Source organism: Pristis pectinata, chromosome 23 (genome assembly GCF_009764475.1).
Source record: "Pristis pectinata isolate sPriPec2 chromosome 23, sPriPec2.1.pri, whole genome shotgun sequence".
NCBI lineage: Eukaryota > Metazoa > Chordata > Chondrichthyes > Rhinopristiformes > Pristidae > Pristis > Pristis pectinata.
In genome coordinates, this window is record NC_067427.1 from 19,323,487 (window position 1) to 19,344,646 (window position 21,160).

Here is a 21,160-nt window from a genome sequence, read left to right on the forward strand (position 1 = left end):
GGAGAGGTGTGGGCAGGCAGCAGGTAAGAGGAGAATCCGGCATTGTGGAAGCTGGTGTGCTGACCGTGTCAGGGTGGGGGCAGGTTACCTGAGCACCGGGGTTTCCTTGCTGCCCAGGAGGTCCAGGTTCACCTTGAGGACCCTAAAACAAAGAAGAGATTGGTGACACATCCAAACCATTGAGGACAGCAGGCTGAGGCTGTCCCGAACAAAGGCAAGAGTTGCTGAGGCTGATTCCCAGCGCAGTGTGACACAAGATTGCTGGGGAAGGGTGGGGATTAGAAAACCTTCACCTCCGGCACTCACACCCACACACAATTACTCATGTGCACAAACATCTCCCCCACACACAACGTAGCAGCTAGTGCCCCCCCCCCCCACCAGGAGCAGAAAACATGGGGTTTAAGCTTTGTTGCGATGGGTGAGAAGATGGGTCAAGAATCAGTCTCCCAGGATCGGTTCCATGAGCAAAGAGCCCACCACCAGCACCTGACGTCAGGACCTCCCCCTGAACACAGCAGCTGAGATCTTTGGCATGTCAGACAATAAAAGGCTGAGCTACCCAGAAGGAGTCTGGGGGAGAGAGGGGTGTGGGGCAGATATCCTGATGCATCAACAGTGATAAATGTAAGGTGTCTCATTAATGTTTGTCTGGACAAACATTCTCTGTAACATCTGTTGAACCCCTCGTCTGAATACACAGTCAAGGTAGGGGAGCCTGGACAAATATTTCCTGAGGAACTTCCCCTCTGTGGGAAGACCACACTTCCAGTCTATCACCCCACGGAGGAAACATCTGGGCAGAAGGTCAAAATGAAGATTGAAGCTCCCATTATGCCCAATCCTGCTGCGGGAATGTTCATAATCCTTCCCCACAATCCAGGATTCCCTACTCCAGGAATGAAGAAAGCCCGTCTCTGTGTCCAGGAATGAACACGGTCCTTCCGTCTAATTCGGATCTGGGTTCCCCTGCCCTGAACTTGGTCCCTCTCTCTCACCTGCTTCTAGCCCATCCCCCGGTGATCAACAGCTCAGGTCAATGAGCTGAACTCAGGTCAAGTAGGCTGGGCTGGCCTCTGCTGAACTACATGGGATGGCAATGGGTGAGAGGATGGGGCGAGGGGCAAGAATCAGTCCCCCAGGGTCAGTTCCGTAATCAAAGAGTCCACCAGCAGTACCTGATGTCAGGACCTACCTGACTCCCCTTGGGACCATTGTGGCCATCCATTCCTGTTATTCCCTGGAAAACAAGTAGTAGGCAGGTTAATTAAAGAAATAACTCAGGCATCTCATCAAAGCTCAGGAAGTCTTGGGATATATACTGGGTTGCTGAGGGAAGTAAGGGTAGAAAATGGAGAACTGCTTCCTGAAAGTTCCATGAGGAGAGGTGCCAGGGGCCTGGAAGACTGCAAGTGGAACACAGTCACTAAACAAAAAAGAAAGGATAACCTGAAATTTTCCAGGCAATCGGCTTGTTGCCAAGGATGAGGAAGCTGGGAGAAAATTAACAGTGCCTTGGAGAAGTCTGAACTGATAGAGAGACAGCACGGATGTGTTAAGGACACAGTGTGTCTGAACAAATAAATGTGCAAGTGCTAGAAATCGGAAATAGAAGTGCTGGAAGGACTCAGCCAGTCAAGGAGCATCTGTGGACAGAGAAACCAGTCAACCATCATCTTCATCAGAACTGAGGCCTGAACAACTTGACTGAGCTTTTGAAGGGGGTGGGTGAAGCAGTGCATCGGACAGTGTGTAAATGGAACTTACAAAGGATGTGATAAAATATAATCGGTTAATCAGCAAAACTGAAGTCCAGGGGGGTAAAAGGATAGTTACAATTCAAAGCAGGGAAGTGGAAGGTGATCCATTGTGGTAGGAGAAAGTAAATACAGAAACTGGAGGATGGGTGGGTGGGAAATAGGGTAACAGATTTGAGGTGAATGGCAAAAGTACTGTGGAAACATGAGGAAAAACGATATTATGCAAAGAGTGACTATGATTCGCAAACCTTTTCCTGATATTGTGGCAAGTACAAAATCAATAGTAAGCCTTAAAAGGAAATTGTAAAAATACCTGAAGGAGAAAACACTGGGGAAAGAGCTGGGGAGTATGCAGACCAATGGGCCAAATGGCCTCCTTCTGTATTGCGTTGTCATATGCTTCTACATTTTGAACCTCCCTGCAATTATCAAAGCCATGGAGGGAGGTAAGCTCCCTCTATCCAGTTGTTGCTCTGATTTAACCTCTCCCTGCTTCAATCTGAGGTTCCCAGCTGTTTTAAGAAGACCACTATCTTCCTGGTACCTAAGAAAAACAAGGTAATGTGCCTTAATGACTACTGACCGGTGGCTCTGACATCCACCATCATGAAGTGCTTCGGGAAGCTGGTCATGGCATGCGTTAACTCCAGCCTCCCGGAAAACCTCAGCCCACTGGAATTTGCCTACTGCCGAAACAGGTCTACAGTGGACGCCATCTCCCTAGCCCTACACTCATCTCTGGAGCATCTGGACAGTAAAGACGCCTACGTTCGACTATTGTTTATTGACTGCAGCTCCGCCTTCAATACTGTAATTCCAAGCAAATTCATCACCAAATTCCGAGACCTGGGACTCAACACCTCCCTCTGCAACCAGATCCTTGACTTTCTGACCAACAGATTGCACTCAGTGAGGATAGGCAGCAACACCTCTAGCACGATTACTCTCAACACTCGTGCCCCACAAGGTTGCGTCCTCATCCCTCTACTCTACCCCCTATATATTCATGACTGCGTGGCCAGATTCTGCTCTAACTCCATCTACAAGTTTGCAGATGTACCACCGTCGTGGGCTGTATCTCAAATAAGATAAGTTGGAGTAGAGGAAGGAGATATAAAGCTTAGTGACATGGTGTCATGACAACAACCTTCCCCTCAATGTCAGCAAAACAAAAGAGCTGGTCATTTACTTCAGGAAAGGGGGCGGTGTACATGCACCTGTCTACATCAATGGTGCTGAGGTTTGAGAGGGTTGAGAGCTTCAAGTTCCTCGGAGTGAACATCACCAATAGCCTGTCCTGGTCCAACCACGTAGACGCCATGGCCAAGCAAGCTCACCAGGAGGCTAAATTTAGCATGTCCCCTTTGACACTCACCAAGTTTTATTGATGCACCATAGAAAGCATCCTATCTGGATACATCATAGCTTGGTATGGCAACTGCTCTGCCCGGGACTGCAAGAAACTGCAGACAGTTGTGGACATAGCCCAGCACATCATGAAAACCAGCCTCCCCTCCATGGACTCTGTCTATACCTCTCGCTGCCTTGGTGAAGCAGCCAGCATAATCAAAGACCCCACCCACTTGCGTCATTCTCTCTTCTCCCCTCTCCGATCAGGCAGAAGATACAGGAGCCTGAGGGCACATACCACCAGGCTCAAGGACAGCTTTTATCCCACTGTGATAAGACTATTGAACGGTTCTCTTATACGATGAGATGGACTCTTGACCTCACAATCTACCTTGTTATGACCTTGCACCTTATTGTTTGCCTGCACTGCACTTTCCTGTAGCTGTGACGCTTTACTCTGTATTCTGTTGTTATTTTTACCCTGTACTACCTCAATGCACTGTGTAATGAATTGATCTGTATGAATGGTGTGCAAGAAAAGTTTTTCACTGTACCTCGGTACAAGAGACAACAATAAACCAATACCAAATCCAATACCAAAGGATTTTATCATCTCCTACACTGGTTCTCCTGAACAGGACAGGACAGGCCCGTTCACTTTCAACTCCTGGCTCTTCATTTATGACTGATAAAGAAACTCACCGCTGCCCACAGGCAATGAATTCCTTCATTAAACTAACTGTCTTGTGCACTGACACGCCCAGTCCCAAAGGGACAAAGGTCAGTGACTGACCCAATGAGACCCTGACATGCTCAGGGTCCCAGGTCAGTGTCTGACTCAGTCCCATCATGTGAAAGAACAGCACAATCGCCAATGGTGAGACCTGTGTCTGACACACCCAGTCCCAGAGTATCATAGGTCAAATAGAACTGCGACTTTTTATAGCATCTGCACTTTACCTCCTTGGTTATTCAGTCCATAAAGAGGCCCAATCTGATCGTTCTATTGGTGAATCTACATTGGAAGTGTTTGTTGACTTACATTGGGTTCCCCCCATTAAACAGGACCATAACTTTAAACTCTCATCTTTGTGTTTCCATTTGCCCATAGTCTCGCTTCTTCTTCTCCCTGTAATCTCTTCCAGCCCTCATCCCCCCAAGGCACAGGCGCTCCTGCCTTTTGACTACTGCCAACTTCTATGGCTTACCATGGACAATTTGCCTGCAGCTGCCAGGGCCCCTGCTCCTGAATTCCTTCCCTACATGTCTGACCCACAACCTCTCATTTGAAGCTCCCAGAAACCTCCCTTTTGCTCCATATTTCCTTGCGAGCCTCATTATAAATTGAATTGTGAAGCATCTTGGGATGTTGATATCAAAGGTGCTGTTATAAATGCAACTTCTTGCTGTTTGGTATTGATTTATTATTGTCACGTACTGAGGTAGTGAAAAACTTGTCGTGCATACTGTTTGTACAGATCAATTCATTACACAGTGGACTGAGGTAGTACAGGATAAAAACAATAACAGAATACAGAATAAAGTGTCACAGCTACAGAGGAAGTGCATTACAGGTAGACAATAAGGTGCAATGTCATAACAAGGTAGATTGTGAGGTCAAGAGTCCATCTCATCATATAAGAGAACTGTTCAATAGTCCTAACAGTGGGATAGAAGCCTGGTGGTATGTGCCCTCAAGCTCCTGTATCTTCTGCCTGATGGGAGAGGGGAGAAGAGAGAATGACCTGGATCATCTTGTTTGGGCACAAGTGTCAATGGGACTGAGATCTGGCCCATGTTCTTCTACCTGTTAGCATAGAGTACATTCACCTAAATACCTGGTACATGTTCCTTTTGGATGTGCGTTGATGACAGCATGTTATAAGCCATAAAGCTGGCCACAAGATCACATGAACCCTGGCAATCACCAGGAAGTGATCAAACATTTTGAGGTCCTGAGCAAAAAAAAAATTCAGAGCTCAGCTCCAAGATGGGGAGAAATTAAAATATTGTTGGACAGTAAATGGAATGAAGAAAGCCGAGGCTGAACTGAGTAGTGGTGTACGGATTCCAAGGGGTTGGGCAGAGAGGAGCAGCTCCCTGAGTGGATGGTTCAGGGATTTCCCAAGGAAAATGGAGAGGTACTTGAGACAATATAATTAGCAGGGAAGCAGGGAAAGGGGGAATGCCTGCCCTGTGCGTAGGTTGGATTCCTGCACAGAGCAGCATGGACTCAATGGGTCAAGTGACTTCCTTCTTTGTAGTGACAATTCTATAATTCACATTCAAGTAAACAGTGGTTAGTTTGGATTGTTATATAACACAGTAAATGGGCAATAAGGTGAAATTATGTACTAGCTGTCCTGCTGCTAACTATACATGGGGGTGAGGCAGCTGCTGGGATAGATGTTGATGGCATCTGACACCTGAATCTCACTACATTCAACAATGGGTCCTCAGATGGAGGTAACCATCCTTTCAGCGACAACCAGCAATCACCTTCACGATGACTCTCAAAGATACTCACGGGGGGTCCAGGAAGTCCCGCTGGTCCCTTTGGTCCGAGTAAACCACGGGGGCCCTGCAAGGAGAAAATACAATGAGATGGGCCACCAAACAATTCCAACAGGAATCAGACACTCTCACCAGGAATTGTGTGAAAAATCCCATTCAGAATCAAACAAACCCACTCAAAATTGCATCAAAAGTCCTGTCTGGAATCAAATTATTCCACCCTGCATCAAAAACTCCCATCGGGTCCCAACCAGCATTGACCAATTCCGTCTGGCAATAAACAATTCTGCCCGGCAACAAAAGATCCCAACAACCATCAAATTAACCAAGCCATCGTCAAACAAGTATAACTGACAACAAAAATTTCCATCCGGAATCAAAAAATTCCAAATGGCACTTGATAATTCTGCCCGGCATCGGACAATAGTGTCCGGCACTGAACAAATCCCTCCCAGGCATCAGACAATCCCAAATAGCATCAGACAATCCCAAATAGTATCACACAATCCTCCTGGCATCAAATAATCCCAACCAGCACTAAGTGATCCTGCCCAATATCAAACAATCCCACCTGGAATTGAAAAACCCCACCCGGCAACAAACAATCCCATATGGCAACAAACGATCCCAACTGGTTTCAAACCAACCCGCCTGGATTCCTACAATTCCAAGTGGCATCAAAATTACCAGCCAGGATGAACCATTCCTGCCTGATGTCAAACAATTATGCTCAGCATCAAAAAATTCTGCCCTGCTTCAAAAACATCCCTCTCAGGATCCAACAATCCCTGTCGACACCAATAATCCCAAATGGCATCAAACAATCCTGTCCAAACTGTTCCTGCCGGCATCAAACAATTCCACCGATTTAAACACATTCCCCAGCAGCAAACACTCCCACCTACCGTCAAATTATCCCAACTACCATCAAACGATTCCAAGTGGTACCAACCCAGCCCACCATCAAACAATCTTGCCTGGCATCAAACAATCCTGAATAATACGAAACAATCCCTCTGACATCAAACAATTCTGGATGGCTTGAATCCATCCCAGCCGACATCACACAATCCTCCTGACATCAAATAATTCCAACCAGCAACAAGCAACCCTGCTCGACATCAAACAATCCCAACTGACATTAAACAATACCGCGCATCATCAGACAATCCCAACTGGAATCAAACAATAAAAGCTGAAATTAAACAACCCAACCCAGAATGAAACATTCCCAACCAGGATCACATGCTCCCAACATGGATTTGTGCAATTTAAGTCAACATTAATCAGGCACGTGGCATCAAACAATCTCTCCGGCATCAAGCACTTCCGCCTATTGTCAAATAATTCTAACCGACAAAACCAATCTTGCCCGGCATCAAATATTCCAGCCCAGCACAGGACAGTGCCACCCAGGATCAAAAAACCCTGCCCAGCAACAAACAATCCTGCCCAGTCTCTGAGAACCCCAACTGGCATCAGACAATCCTACCAGCAGCAAACAAACCCGTCCAGTGTTGAACAATCCCGCCCAGTTTCAAACAATCCAACCCAGAATGAAACCTTTCCAAGCAGTTTCATGTGCTTCCACATGGATTTGGACAATTCGAGCCAACATTAATCAGGTGCAGCATTAAACAATCCCATCTGGGATCAAACAATTCCAACTGACAAAAACATTCCCACCTGGTGTAAAACGCATGGCATCAAACATTCAGTCTGGTGTCAGACAATCCCACCTGGCATCAGACAAAGCCACTCAGCATTAACCAACCCACCAGGTATCAAACACACCAGTCATCTGCAAACAAACCTGTCCAGGATCAAACGTTCCTGCCTGGCAACAAACAATCCCATCCGGCATCACACAATCCCAGTCGGCTTTAAATAATCGCAACTGGAATCAATGAATCTCGACTGGCGCCAAATCACAAAACCAACAAAGCATCAAGTGATTAAAACCGCCATTGAACAATCCTCCCCGACATCAATCAAACATGCCTGGCATCAAATAATACCACCCAGAAAGAAATAATCCCACCCGGCATATCATAAACTAAACCACCAAAGATTTAAATCCGCCATCAATCAATCCAACTGGAACCAATCCAAACTGCAATTAAACAATCCAGAATGAAACATTCCCATATGGACTTGCACAATTCCAGCCAACATTAATTCCACCCGGCATCAGACAATCCCGTCCGACATCAAGCATTCCTATCCAGCATCAAACACTTCCGCCCACCATCAGACAATTCCAATGGACAAAAATAATCTCACGTGGTGTAGAACACTTGGCCTCAAACAGTCCCACCCGGCATCAGACAACCCCGACTGGAATCAAACAATCCTGACTGGCAGCAACCAAAACCACCCATCATTACACAATTCTAAGTGTCACTAAACAATTCCATCCAGCATCAAAGAAACATGACAACATGAAACATTATCACCTGGTATCGTAACACCGCACAGCATGGAACAATCTCCCCCACGGCTAGTAACCTTGACCGCCATCAAAGGATCAAATCAGCCATCAAAGGATCTCAACTGGAACCAAATTCCACCCAATGTAAAACAATCCCAAATGGCCTCAAACATTCCAGTACAATCCCATCTGTCGTCACACAATTCCAAATGCATCTAACAATCCTGATTATCATCAAACAATCCCACCTGGAATCAAACGATCCCATCCACTGTCAAACAACCTCCCTGTCATCAAAAAACTTCCCAGATACAAGTGGCATCGAACACTCCAACCCAACATCAAACAAGAATGCCCGGCATGAAACTATCCCACCTGGCATCAGACAATCCTGTCCAACATCCAAAATCCCCAGCTGGCATCAAACAATCCCAACCCAGATCAATCCTGCCTGGCATCAAACAATATGGCCCGGGATCAAGCAGTCCCATCTAGCATCAAACAATCCCACCTGGCACTAAACCAAAAGTCCAGCAAAGCATCAGGCAATTACAACTGGTATAGAACAAACATGCCTGGCATCAAAGATGCCCATCAGCATCAAATCATTCCAACTTGTACCAAACAGTGCAATCCATTAACAAACAATTTCACCTGGCATCAGTCAATCGTGCCTGAAACCATTGCCAGCCTATTAAAGCATCAGGCAATGATGACCAGCATGGAACAATCCCACCAGGCATCAAACAATCCCACCCATCACAGGGAGCATAAAGCAATCCTACCCAATATCAACAAACATGCCCAGCAACAAGCAATACGTATGGCAACAATCCCTCCTGACATCAAACAATGTCTCCTGGGAGCAAGTATTCCCACTGGCATCAAACAATCTTGACTGGCTCCCAAGGTGCCCAACAGATATCATGCAATCCTGACGGGCATCAAATAATTAAAACGTGTCAAACGATGGCACTTAAACAATTGCACCTGGCACCAAACCACCAGGCCAACAAAGCAGCAAGCAATTGCAACAGGCATGGAACAATCCCACCTGGCATTCAATAAACACTGGCATCAAACAATCAGGTCAATCATTAAGCAATCCTGCCAGGTAACAAGCAATCCTTACAGATGTCAATCCCAATTGGAATCAAACAATTCAACCCACAATGAAACGTTCCCATCCAGCACTGCACACTCCCACAAGGATTTGTATCAATCAGGCACAACATCAAACAACTCTGCCCCATATTGAACAAAACCGCCTGGCGTCAAACAATCCCAACCGGAATCAAACAATGCCGAATGAAGTCAAACAATCCAAGCCGCAATTAAACAATCCAACCCACAATAAAACATTCCCAACCAGCATCCCGTGCTCCCACATGGATTTGCACAATGCCAGCCAACATCAATCAGGCAGAGCATCTAACATACCGGCCCAACATAAAGCAATCCCACTCGGCATCAAGCAATTACAACAGGAATTGAGCACTCCCACCCAACAGCAAACATGGCAAACATCAAACAATATGAAGCAGAAATGAACAATCCCACTCAGAATCAAACTGTCCAATCTGCCATCCAAGTATCGAGCAATTCCACCCAAAAATCAAACAGCCATCCAATCACTGGACAGATTGGCACTTCCAAACAGCAGCAGGGCCTTTGGAAAGGAGCCAAGAACTGGCAGCCCCTGTCTCTATTATCGCCCACTCGCCCAGGGAAGGGAATCCTGTTCCATCGAGACTCTAAACCTTATCACGAGATCTCCTCACCAACTCCCACAGAAATACTCCTTGTATGTGCATCCATGCCTGATCTCCCTTGGTATTGAGCTGAACATTTTAAATTGAATAAATACAAAATAATGTAGAAAGAGTAAAATCTGAAGTAAAAATAGGAAATGCAAATCATACTCAGCAGGTGAAGGGAGAGAAGTTGATACTTCAAACCAATGATCTTTCATCCAACCTTGAAAAGCCGTAGATAAAGCAAGTACTAAGATGCAGAGAAAGTGGGCAGGAGAGGAGAGTATTTAAGGAAAGGTGCCTGGCAGAGAAAATGAGATGACAACCACAGTGAAAGTGTGAGGCCCCAGGACAAGTAAAGGAAGAAAATAACAGCCTGGAAAGATCCAAACACGGAATAATTACCTAAAGTTACCAGAGGAAGGGGTAGGAATACTGGATATCAGAAATATAAATTCTGCAAATGTTGATTTTCTGAAGTTGTTGAATTAGTTGTTGAGTTCAGAGGGCTGTAACATGCTTAGACAGAGGATGAGGTGCAATCCCTCGAACTCAGGTTGAAGTTTGTTGCAGCAGTGCAGGATGCTGACATCAGAGAGGTCAGAGTGGGATGGACATTTAAAGCATCAGGCAACTAGAAGCTCAAGTTCACGCGCAGAATGAAAGATTGTGTTCTGCAAAGCGGCAGCCAATCTGTGTCTGATCTCCCCAGTGTAGAAGAGCTTACGTAAGCTGTGGAAAAATATGCTTGCTTTATCTCAAAGATTTGCCCATTTTAATGAAAGTTCAATGCTGTTTCTCCACAGATACTGCTTGAGCTGCAAAGTATTTCCATTTTTATTTCTGATGGTTTGAGAAACTTCACAGTCGTTGACTCTAGACTCAACATATTGTCTATTTCAGAATCAACCTCTTTGCACTGAACTTCACTTCCAGTTGCGTGGTATTGCATCCCAGTTTTATCGTTGAGTTGACTATGGATTCAGCTCATTTTTACTATATGTTTTTCCTGTATTGTCCTTGCTCCAAGTTTTGGATTTCATTGTAGTTCCACACCTTGTAATCCTGCCCTTGTTCTGGGCTCTCATTCCAGACTTTGCATAAAATTCCCATTCCAAGTTTTGCACAGAGTTCCCTTTCCAAGCTTTGAATAGAATTCCTATGCCAGACTTTGTACATGCCAGTCCCAGGCCTTGTATTATAAATGCTCAGCAGTAATTCCATTTCCAGCCTTTGTAATATCTTCAATTCCAGGTTTGTACTGAATTCCAGTTCTATGTTGGTCCTGTGATCACAGCTGATATTCTGAACTAGCCCAGCCATTTTGGCACTGAGTTCTGCTCGCAGTCCACTCGTGGCAATCCAGCTCTTTTGCTGCATTTGAACCCAGTTGCAGATTTTGAACTTCAGCAGATACTCAGCTGCCAACTTGGTTGTTCAAGAGGCAGTCTGCAGATGCTGAATCCTCGCAGTGCATTCCGGCACAGAGCCAGCATTCCAGGCACACAGTCCGATACTCCAGCATTCCCAAAGTTGGCGAGCACACTGCAAAACCGTCCATTAACCCACAGCACCCATTCTAACACACTGATGTACCCCATACCCTCAGTGTAACACTCTGATATACCCCACACCCTCAGTGTAACACTGATGTACCCCATACCCTCAGTGTAACACTCAGATATACCCCACACCCTCAGTGTAACACTCAGATATACCCCACATCCTCAGTGTAACAGTTGGATATACCCCACACCCTCAGTGTAACACTCGGATATACCCCACACTGCACAGTGTAACCCTCTTAAGCTGTTGTACTCACTGGTTCACCGGGCAACCCTCGTGGGCCGACTTCTCCATCATCCCCCTATAACAGACAACGAGAGGCTGTGGTCAGTGGCGATATCTGTAGGCGGGCTGCTGGGAATGGCCCCAGCGACAGAGTCTGCATTAATGCCCCATCCAGCCCTACTCACCCGCTCTCCATCCTCTCCCGGTGGCCCAGGTTGTCCTTGAGGCCCTGCATCTCCCTGGAAAGAGACAGCAAACGGATCTCTGTGAGTTAATCATTTACATCTTGTGGGTTATTATTTATAATGGTCATCAATCTGACAACCAGCCTCATTCAATGGTCTGCTTTGGTACTGAACGCTGTGCTTTCCCGTTGTTTGACACCGTCTTGTATTTTCTCTGTGCTTCACTATCAGACTGTCCTGAAGACCTGACTGTTATGTTTTTGCTTACGTTTTATCTGCCTGTATCCTTCTGTCCTAACTCACCTCCAATTGCGATCATCTCTCCTCCTACCCTACCAGGCTCGAACCCCTGAACTGATTCCTGGTCCAGTCATACTTGGTTTTAAGTTTCTCATCCTCATTTTGCAAAAACCTTTCTCTGTCTCTGTCTCTCTCTCTCGAGAAATTTCTGCAGGTTTATCATCTTCCATGATCTCCATTCTCCAATTCTGGCCTCTCATCATCCTGGATTTAGTTTTTACCAGTGAGAGAGCCTCAAACAAAGGAACATCATTACAAGGTAAGGGGCCAGTCATTTAAACTTGAGGTGCATGGATTTTTTTTCCCTCAGAGGGCAGAGAATCTCTGGAATTCTCTGCCCCTGAGGGTGGGGGAGGCTAGATCCTTGGATACTTTTATGGTGGAGTTAGATAAATATTTGAAAGATTGAGGAATTAAGGGATTATGGGGAACAGAAGAGGAGATGAAGCCAGCACTGATCAGCTGTGATCATATTGGATGGTGGGGAAGGCTTGAGAGGTCTGGTGACCTACTCCCGCTCCTGTTGTGTTTTTGTGGACTTGAATCGCTCCACCCCTGGTGTGCACAGTTAGCTGTTCTGTGTCTGAGATTGCCCCCTTTAAACTTCTTGGCATCATTAACCATCTCTCCCCCAGTAACAACTGCCTCTTTGATCAAGCTATCAGTCACCTGTCCTAATGTGCCCTTATGCTGCTTACTGTCAATTCTTTGTTTCTTGCTTCTGTGACCCATAAATACAAGTTCTGCACTACTGGAGGACCTCAGCAGATGGTGCTGTTGCCTGTGAATCTTCCCAAGTCCCGATTGAGCTGCTACAGTAACATTTCATGGTAAAATTTAATTTGAGCAGAAAGAATGTGTAGCCTTGGGGGAAGATTCGGTGAAACTACAATGAAATGGTTTGAATTTTGTGGATTTTTGTTTAGTCCTTAATTCTTTAGAGAAAATAAGCTCCAGGAACAGTTGCCTAAGACTCTCAGTCAGACGGACAGATTGTGTGGGAGGGGGCGGGGAGTGGTTGGGTATAGGTCACAAATTTGGGAGAGCAGGGGTTGCTTCCTGTAGGGGATAATGGTGAGGGAGGGGCTGGAGGGTATCTTCTGCAAAGGAGCAGGAGTCAGTACAAGTAATCCGGGCCTCCCAGAGTGAGACTGCCGAGAGTTTGCTGGACAAGGGGACAGATAGTTTGGAAGAGGGAGTGTGGTGTCGGCGGGGTGGGGTGGGGCGGCTGTGGTTTGGGAGGGGGAGTGTGGTTTGGCAGGGGGGGGTGGTTCGGGAGGGGGAGTGTGGTTTGGTGGGGGGCTGTGGTTCGGGAGGGGGAGTGTGGTTTGGCAGGGGGACTGTGGTTCGGGAGAGGGGGCTGTGGTTCGGGAGGGGGCTTTGGTTCGGGAGGGGAGTGCTGTGGTATACAAGGGGGGGCTATGGTTTAGGAGGGGGGTATGGTTCGGGAGGGGGAGTGTGGTTTGGGGGGGTTGGTTTGGGAGGCGGGGTGTGGTTCAGGAGAAGGAGCGTGGTTCGGGGGGAGTGTGGTGTCGGGAGTGGGGGGAGTGTGGTGTCATTGGAGTGGGGGGTCTGTGGTTCGGGAGTGGGGAGGGTGTATGGTTCGGGAGGGGGATCGTGGTTCGGTGTGGTGGGGGGTGGGGTGTGAGAATCAGAGAGCATCCATAGGACAGGTAGAAATACAACAAAGAACACAATGGGAAATGTTACAGCTCTAAGACAGAGCCGGTCCTCTAACAATCTGTGTTCAGTCAGGGATTGAAAGAAATTAGACAGGGCGTGAAGCTTCCTGGAGCACAGGTGGGTTCACTGCAGGGCTGGACTGATGGACATGAACTGACAGGTGTCTTCACATCAGTCTAGCGATTAAAGAACTCCTCAGGCTGGAACAAGGGATCAGTCGGTGAGCTGACTAAACTGGGCCTCAGACAGGTGAGAGAACACCGGAGATGGATTACAGCAGGCGTGAGATACAGAGTAAAACCGTCCCTCTCCATTCCCCTCAGCACACCGAGGGACAGGTGCACCGAGGCATGGTCAACAGATGTTCACCTCCAAAGTCAGCAAGCTCCTGTTTCAAGTGCATTTCGTGGCTGAAAGTGGCCGACTGCCCCCACAACCCTTCCCCCAGCCCCTCCAGCAACTCTGGCGACCGAGCACAATACTCACTCTGTTCCCCTTCTCCCCTGGTAGTCCAGGAAGCCCATCAAAGCCTCGATCACCCTGCGAACCAAGAAAGAGTTTCATTTTCATGGAGAAGTCTGGGTCCTGCCTGCTACAGCAGGGCCGTGTGTGGCTCAGTCTCTGCTCCTGGACATTACACTACACACCAGCACATGGGAGAGTGTGCCCATGCTGGGATCGCTGCATGCTCTGTGGTTACCTTTCGTCCAGGAGCGCCTGGAATCCCTCTGGCTCCGTCAGCTCCCGCTCGACCCTGAAACGAAACAAAAGTCAGTCACAAGAACTTTCTGATCATCGCACAGGATTCCCCCTGAGCTTCAGGTCTCTCCCCTCCTGAAGGAGCGATCTTCACAGGGCTACAAGTTACTGGACATGATCAAGGTCAGGAGCCTTGGCGGAGTCCTGGAAAGGGAAAACCCTTCCACACTCAGAGCCCCAGAACCTTAGAGACAGGAGGATGCATCTGGCCCCTCACTTAGATCACAGTGAATCTGTATCCTAACTACATATCCTGTTGTGGTTCTGTAAATGTTAATAACTTAACCCAACAAAAAACTGAGCTCCCTTGGTCTTGAAGTTTGCAGCTGACTCCTAGTGCACCAGCTATTGGAAGCTGGGAATGGTGAACCTAACCTTCTTCCGTCCTTTGTGGTACGAGTTGCTTCCTGAAACTTGAACAGCTTGCCTCTAACTTAAAGAATATGTTCCCTTGTTCTGATCTCCCCGACCAATGTCTCGCTGTCCCCCCATCAAAGCCTTTAATTTCAAACGCTGCTCCCCACCACCACCTCATGGCCTGAGACACAAGATTCTGCAGATGCTGAAATCTGAAGCAACACACACAAAATGCTGGGGGAACTCAGCAGGTCAGGCAGCATCTATGGAGGGAAATAAACGATGTTTCGGGTCGAGGCCCTTCATCAGGACTGCAAAAATGCCTCATGGCCTGACTTTGCTGCTCTATCCTCAGGTGAGACCAGGGAGCAGGTGAGGGGAGGAAGTCTGTGGCCTTGCTCACCTGGGGCCCTGTACTTCCCCAGGTGGCTTGTTCACCAGCCTTATCCTGTTCCCATCGAATTCCACAGCACAGGAGACCATTCAGCCCATTGAGTTTTTGCTGGGTCTTTGTGACAGCTCTCCAATTCGCTGGTTTCTCCTGCCCTTTCCCAATGCAGCTACAAGTTCCTTCTTCACAAACTTCTATCCAACTCCCTTTGAAAGTTACCGCAAAATGTGTAACTCCCCCTGGCTGTCCAGTGATGTGTTCCAGACCACGACAGCTCAGTGCGTTACCGAAAGTTTCCTTCCACTCCCTCTCTCCTTCCCTTCACCCCTTCATCTCCCCTCCCCCTCACCCCACTCCCTCTCTCGTCCCCCTCCCCCCTTCCCTCTCTCCTCCCCCTCACCCCTTCTCTCTCTCCTCCCCCTCACCCCACTCCCCCTCTCCTCCCCCTCACCCCACTCCCCCTCCCATCCCCCTCACCCCTTCTCTCTCTCCTCCCCCTCACCCCACTCCCCCTCTCCTCCCCCTCACCCCACTCCCTCTCTCGTCCCCCTCACCCCACTCCCTCTCTCGTCCCCCTCACCCCTTCTCTCTCTCCTCCCCCTCACCCCACTCCCTCTCTCGTCCCCCTCCCCCTTCCCTCTCTCCTCCCCCTCACCCCACTCCCTCTCTCGTCCCCCTCACCCCACTCCGTCTCTCCTCCCCCTCACCCCTTCCCTCTCTCCTCCCCCTCACCCCACTCCCTCTCGTCCCCCTCACCCCTTCCCTCTCTCCTCCCCCTCCCCCCTTCCCTCTCTCCTCCCCCTCCCCCCTTCCCTCTCTCCTCCCCCTCACCCCACTCCCCCTCTCCTCCCCCTCACCCCACTCCCCCTCTCATCCCCCTCACCCCTTCTCTCTCTCCTCCCCCTCACCCCACTCCCCCTCTCCTCCCCCTCACCCCACTCCCTCTCTCGTCCCCCTCACCCCACTCCCTCTCTCGTCCCCCTCACCCCTTCTCTCTCTCCTCCCCCTCACCCCACTCCCTCTCTCGTCCCCCTCCCCTTCCCTCTCTCCTCCCCCTCACCCCACTCCCCCTCTCCTCCCCCTCACCCCACTCCCTCTCTCGTCCCCCTCACCCCACTCCCTCTCGTCCCCCTCACCCCTTCCCTCTCTCGTCCCCCTCACCCCACTCCCTCTCGTCCCCCTCACCCCTTCCCTCTCTCCTCCCCCTCACCCCACTCCCTCTCGTCCCCCTCACCCCTTCCCTCTCTCCTCCCCCTCACCCCACTCCCCCTCTCATCCCCCTCACCCCTTCTCTCTCTCCTCCCCCTCACCCCACTCCCCCTCTCGTCCCCCTCACCCCTTCCCTCTCTCCTCCCCCTCACCCCACTCCCTCTCGTCCCCCTCACCCCTTCCCTCTCTCCTCCCCCTCACCCCACTCCCTCTCTCGTCCCCCTCACCCCACTCCCTCTCTCCTCCCCCTCACCCCTTCCCTCTCTCCTCCCCCTCACCCCACTCCCCTCTCCTCCCCCCCACCCCACTCCGTCTCTCCTCCCCCACTCCACTCCCTCTCTCCTCCCCCTCACCCCACTCCCTCTTGCCTCCCCCTCACCCCCTTCCCATCACCCCTCCCCTCACCCCCTTCCATCACCCCTCCTTCTCCTCCTCCTCACCCCCTCCATCTCTCCTCCCCCCATCCCACTCCCTCTCTCCTCCCCTCACCCCCTTCCCATCACCCCTCCTCTCACCCCCTTCCCATCACCCCTCCCTCTCCTCCCCCTCACCCCCTCCCTCTCTCCTCCCCTCATCCCTTCCCTCTCTCCTCCCCCTCACCCCCTGCCCTCCCTTTCCCCCTCACCCCTTCTCCCCACCTCCTCCCTCTCCCCATCACCCCCTCCCTCTCCTCCCCATCACCCGCTGCCCTCCCCCTTCCCCCTCACCCCCAGATCTCTCTCCTGCCCGATTCTTCTCATTCTGCTCACGAACCCCTACTTCACTGAGCCCAAACTCTCAGAGATCCTCTGTGCACAGCCCCGTCCCACCTCTACCTGTCCCATGTGTATGGTGGGACCCCCTCCCCGTTCCACAGCCTCAGCTCTCTAGAGCCCCCAGAGACAAGGGCACTCCCTCAGGATGGGGCATACTCACCCTGCGACCTGGCTTCCCTGTGGGACCAGGTGGACCTTGGGCGCCTCTTGGACCCTAGGTTAAAGGGAGGGCGAGAAGGTTAATGGAAGCCATCAATGACCATGAGCAGCGTCTGCGCATCAAACAGTTCATTACATCAATTACCTTCAGGCATGGTAACTGGTCATCCTTACCTCACCTAGCCCTTATGTGGCTCTAGACCCACACAGCAATGAAAGGGTTAATAGCCTCTGACAACATTGCTAGTTCAGCATTGTTATGACTGAATCAATGAATCAATGGTCAGGACCAAATCCTGTGGGGGCCTCACTATGGGGCCTTTCACAACCTCCGGCCACCCGGGGACAGTTCACAGCCAACAAAGCAGTGGAGACCCTGGGAAATGCAGCTGGTTTGAGCACAGCAATCTCCCACAAACTGCAATGTGAGCATGACAGATAACCTATTTCAGAGATGCTGGTTATATTGTCCAACACATCTATCTTATGGTATCATCACTCTCTAATGCCCACTGAGAAAGTAGGTGAAGAACTGACTTAATCAGAATAATGACACCATCAACAGTGCAGACTTCCTCGGTACTGCCCCTCTGACAGTGCAGCACTCCCTCGGTACTGCCCCTCTGACGGTGCAGCACTCCCTCGGTACTGCCCCTCTGACGGTGCAGCACTCCCTTGGTACTGCCCCTCTGACGGTTCAGTACTCCCTCAGTACTGTCCCTCTGACGGTTCAGCGCCCCCTCAAGGAGGGGGTACAGACTGAGGAAGGGAAGGAATGAGTAAAGGGGATGAGCTAAGGTGGGGAGCAGCGGGTGTAGTTGGTGCAAAACAAATGTTCTTTGTGTCAGTAACTGGATACGGAAACGCAATGGATATCAACGCAACTCTTCTGGATACCAAGGATTCCTGTCCTGGTTTTGCTGAGGATTCCTGCCCCGGTTTTGCTGAGGATTCCTGCCCCGGTTTTGCTGAGGATTCCTGCCCAGAGCAGCAGGAGCACCGAGGAAGTTATCACAGAACTCTTGGACCAGATCTTTACGTGAATTGGTGGTTAAGGCTTCTTCCTGTTACTCTCACTCACCTGAGGACCCAGGTCTCCCATTTCACCTTTTATTCCAGAGTATCCAGGTGGCCCCTGAGGAAAGAGATTAAGACAGTTACAGGATGTGAGGTTCCAGAGCAAAACAGGCCCTTTGACACACAAACCCTCCCCACACAATCCTTGGGCTGGCTGGCACACACAGCCCCCTGCACAATCCCAGCACACACAGCCCCCTGCACAATCCCAGCACACACAGCCCCCTGCACAATCCCAGCACACACAGCCCCCTGCACAATCCCAGCACACACAGCCCCCTGCACAATCCCAGAACACACAGCCCCCTGCACAATCCCAACACACACAGCCCCCTGCACAATCCCAGCACACACAGCCCCCTGCACAATCCCAGCACACACAGCCCTCTGCACAATCCCAGCACACACAGCCCTCTGCACAATCCCAGCACACACAGCCCTCTGCACAATCCCAGCACATACAACCTCAGGTCCCACAGATCCCTCATCCCACCCCAGGTAACTGCTCTATCACTCCCTGGGTTGACCCCCTACAGCCTCCCATCCTCAGTGATATCAGACTCTGCCAATCTCTCTCTAAAGGCTTCTCAAGTAGGATCCTGGAGTGACCTGCCCATCTTTAACTGCCTGGCTTGACGCTGCAGTTGCTGGTTGTCATCTACAGAGCCTGTGGGCCAGTCTATGGCGAAGGTGTTGGAGTCCGACTCCATGGGGCAGTGTTTATAACAGACTGTACCGTCAGGGACCCCTGAGGTACACACTTACACTGGAAGGGATCTTACATGATCCTTGTCCTGAACTCCCATCAAACTCTGATGGACGGAGTGAGGTCTCAGGGAGTTTGGCGTCCAGGCCCCCTGCCCTAATGTGGCTACCCCCTCCCCCTTCCCTCTCCTCCCTCCACCCTCATCTCCAATAACTGCTTCTCACCTACAACTCTCCAACCTTTTCTTTACCACTTCTCCCACTCAGCCCCACCCTCTTATTAATGCAGGGTCTCGACCTGAAATGCTGACAGTTCCTCCCCACCCCCCACAGATGCTGCTCGACCTGCTGAGTTCCTCCAGAAGACTGTTTGTTGCTTCAGACTCTTCTTCACTCCCTCTGCCTTACAATCACCTCTATATTCCTCCCCTCTTCTCCCTTCCCTTTCTGCTCCTCTTTGCTTCCCACCCCTCCTCTCCTTACTCCCATTCCTCTCTGCAATCCCTCTCCCCTCTCATCCTTTCCCACCTCCTACTCCTCACCCTACCTCTCCTCTTTACTCTTTCCCCTCCCTCCCTGCTGCCTGGAGTCTGATTTGGGAGGCACTCTCTCAGCGCCACCTCCTCGGAGCCAGGTTCTCAGCTGTCAGAGTGAAGGGTCACTGAGAATAACCTTCCGAGTTAGGAGAATCATAACTGAACTGACTTCCTTTGCCAAGGAAACAGATATCGTAGACTCCACTTCCCTGGGACTGATCAAATGAAGCTGGCTCCATTTACCAGCCAGCCCACTGACCTGTGGATTGAGTGACTCTCTGGTTTGATCGTGATCTGTGGGCAGGGAGAGCATGGTCAGTTCCACCTGTGTACCAGAGACCCAGTGACAATGGTGCCTTCCCAAAGCCAGACCACAAGAAATTGCAAAGAGTTGTGGACACAGCCCAGTCTATCACGGAAACCAGCCTCCCCTCCATTGACTCTGTCTACACTTCCCGCTGCCTCAGGAAAGCAGCCAACATAATCAAAGACCTCACCACCCTGGACATTTATATCTTCTGCCTGATGGAAGGGGGGGAGAAGAGGGAAACCTTGAGAACATGTACCACCAGGCTTAAGGACAGCTTCTATCCCACTGTCTTGAAAGGACTTCTTGCGCGATAAAGATGAACTCTTGATCTCTCAGTCTACTTCCTCATGGCCCTTGCACTTTACTTGTCTACCTGCACTGGCTCTATAAGTAACACTATACTCTGCATTCTGTTATTGCTTTTCCCTTTGTACTGCCTGGCTGTACTTACGTATGGAATGATCTGTCTGGATAGCATGCAAAGAAAAGCTTTTCACAGTATCTTGGTGCATGTGACAATAATAAACTAATAACCAATGCCCAATACTTACCATGGGACCAGGCCTGCCAGTCAATCCCATTGGTCCCGATGGACCTCGCAACGCCAGCTGTTAGACAAACAGAAAAATCCTCCATCACAAATGCAAAACAAACTTCAAATGTTTTATGACTGAGATTACAAAGAGTAGGGGTGCTCTTGTTTCCTAGGCTAGAATTTAACACTCACCAACGTTACTAAAACACACCACGCCATCACTGAGGGAGCTTGCTGGGCAGAAACTACCCGGCTTATAACATTCATCCGGCTCATTGGCTGTAAAGTGCTTTGGGGTATCCAGGGAGCAGAGTGCAGATGGAAACCTTTCTCTATTCTGTCAGGGTGCTATTTTTACAAGCCAGTCATCTCCAAGGGTCTCTGCTGTCACGCAATTTGTCCAAATTGGAGGCCAGGTATGACATTGGGGTAATGCCTCACCTGAAAGATGGCCCTTCTGACAGTGCAGCACTCCCTCAGCACTGCCCCTCTGACGGTGCAGCACTCCCTCAGCACTGCCCCTCTGACGGTGCAGCACTCCCTCAGTACTGCCCCTCTGACAGTGCAGCACTCCCTCAGTACTGCCCCTCTGACGGTGC

The 21,160-nt window shown here is 49.9% G+C and overlaps 1 protein-coding gene across 3 annotated transcripts in view; it reads right to left on the bottom strand.

The window, feature by feature from the left end:
- col5a1 (procollagen, type V, alpha 1) overlaps window positions 1-21,160 on the bottom strand; it is a 182,140-nt gene that overhangs the window by 61,485 nt on the left and 99,495 nt on the right. For all 3 annotated transcript variants that reach the window (XM_052037401.1, XM_052037400.1, XM_052037402.1), the window contains exons 14-23: window positions 20,578-20,634; window positions 18,480-18,533; window positions 17,400-17,453; window positions 14,469-14,522; window positions 14,255-14,308; window positions 11,786-11,839; window positions 11,632-11,676; window positions 5,638-5,691; window positions 1,196-1,240; window positions 89-142 (exon numbers count right to left, since the gene is read on the bottom strand). In XM_052037401.1, coding sequence (XP_051893361.1) covers window positions 89-142; window positions 1,196-1,240; window positions 5,638-5,691; window positions 11,632-11,676; window positions 11,786-11,839; window positions 14,255-14,308; window positions 14,469-14,522; window positions 17,400-17,453; window positions 18,480-18,533; window positions 20,578-20,634 — 525 coding nt within the window. The remainder of the gene's footprint in view (window positions 1-88; window positions 143-1,195; window positions 1,241-5,637; window positions 5,692-11,631; window positions 11,677-11,785; window positions 11,840-14,254; window positions 14,309-14,468; window positions 14,523-17,399; window positions 17,454-18,479; window positions 18,534-20,577; window positions 20,635-21,160) is intronic.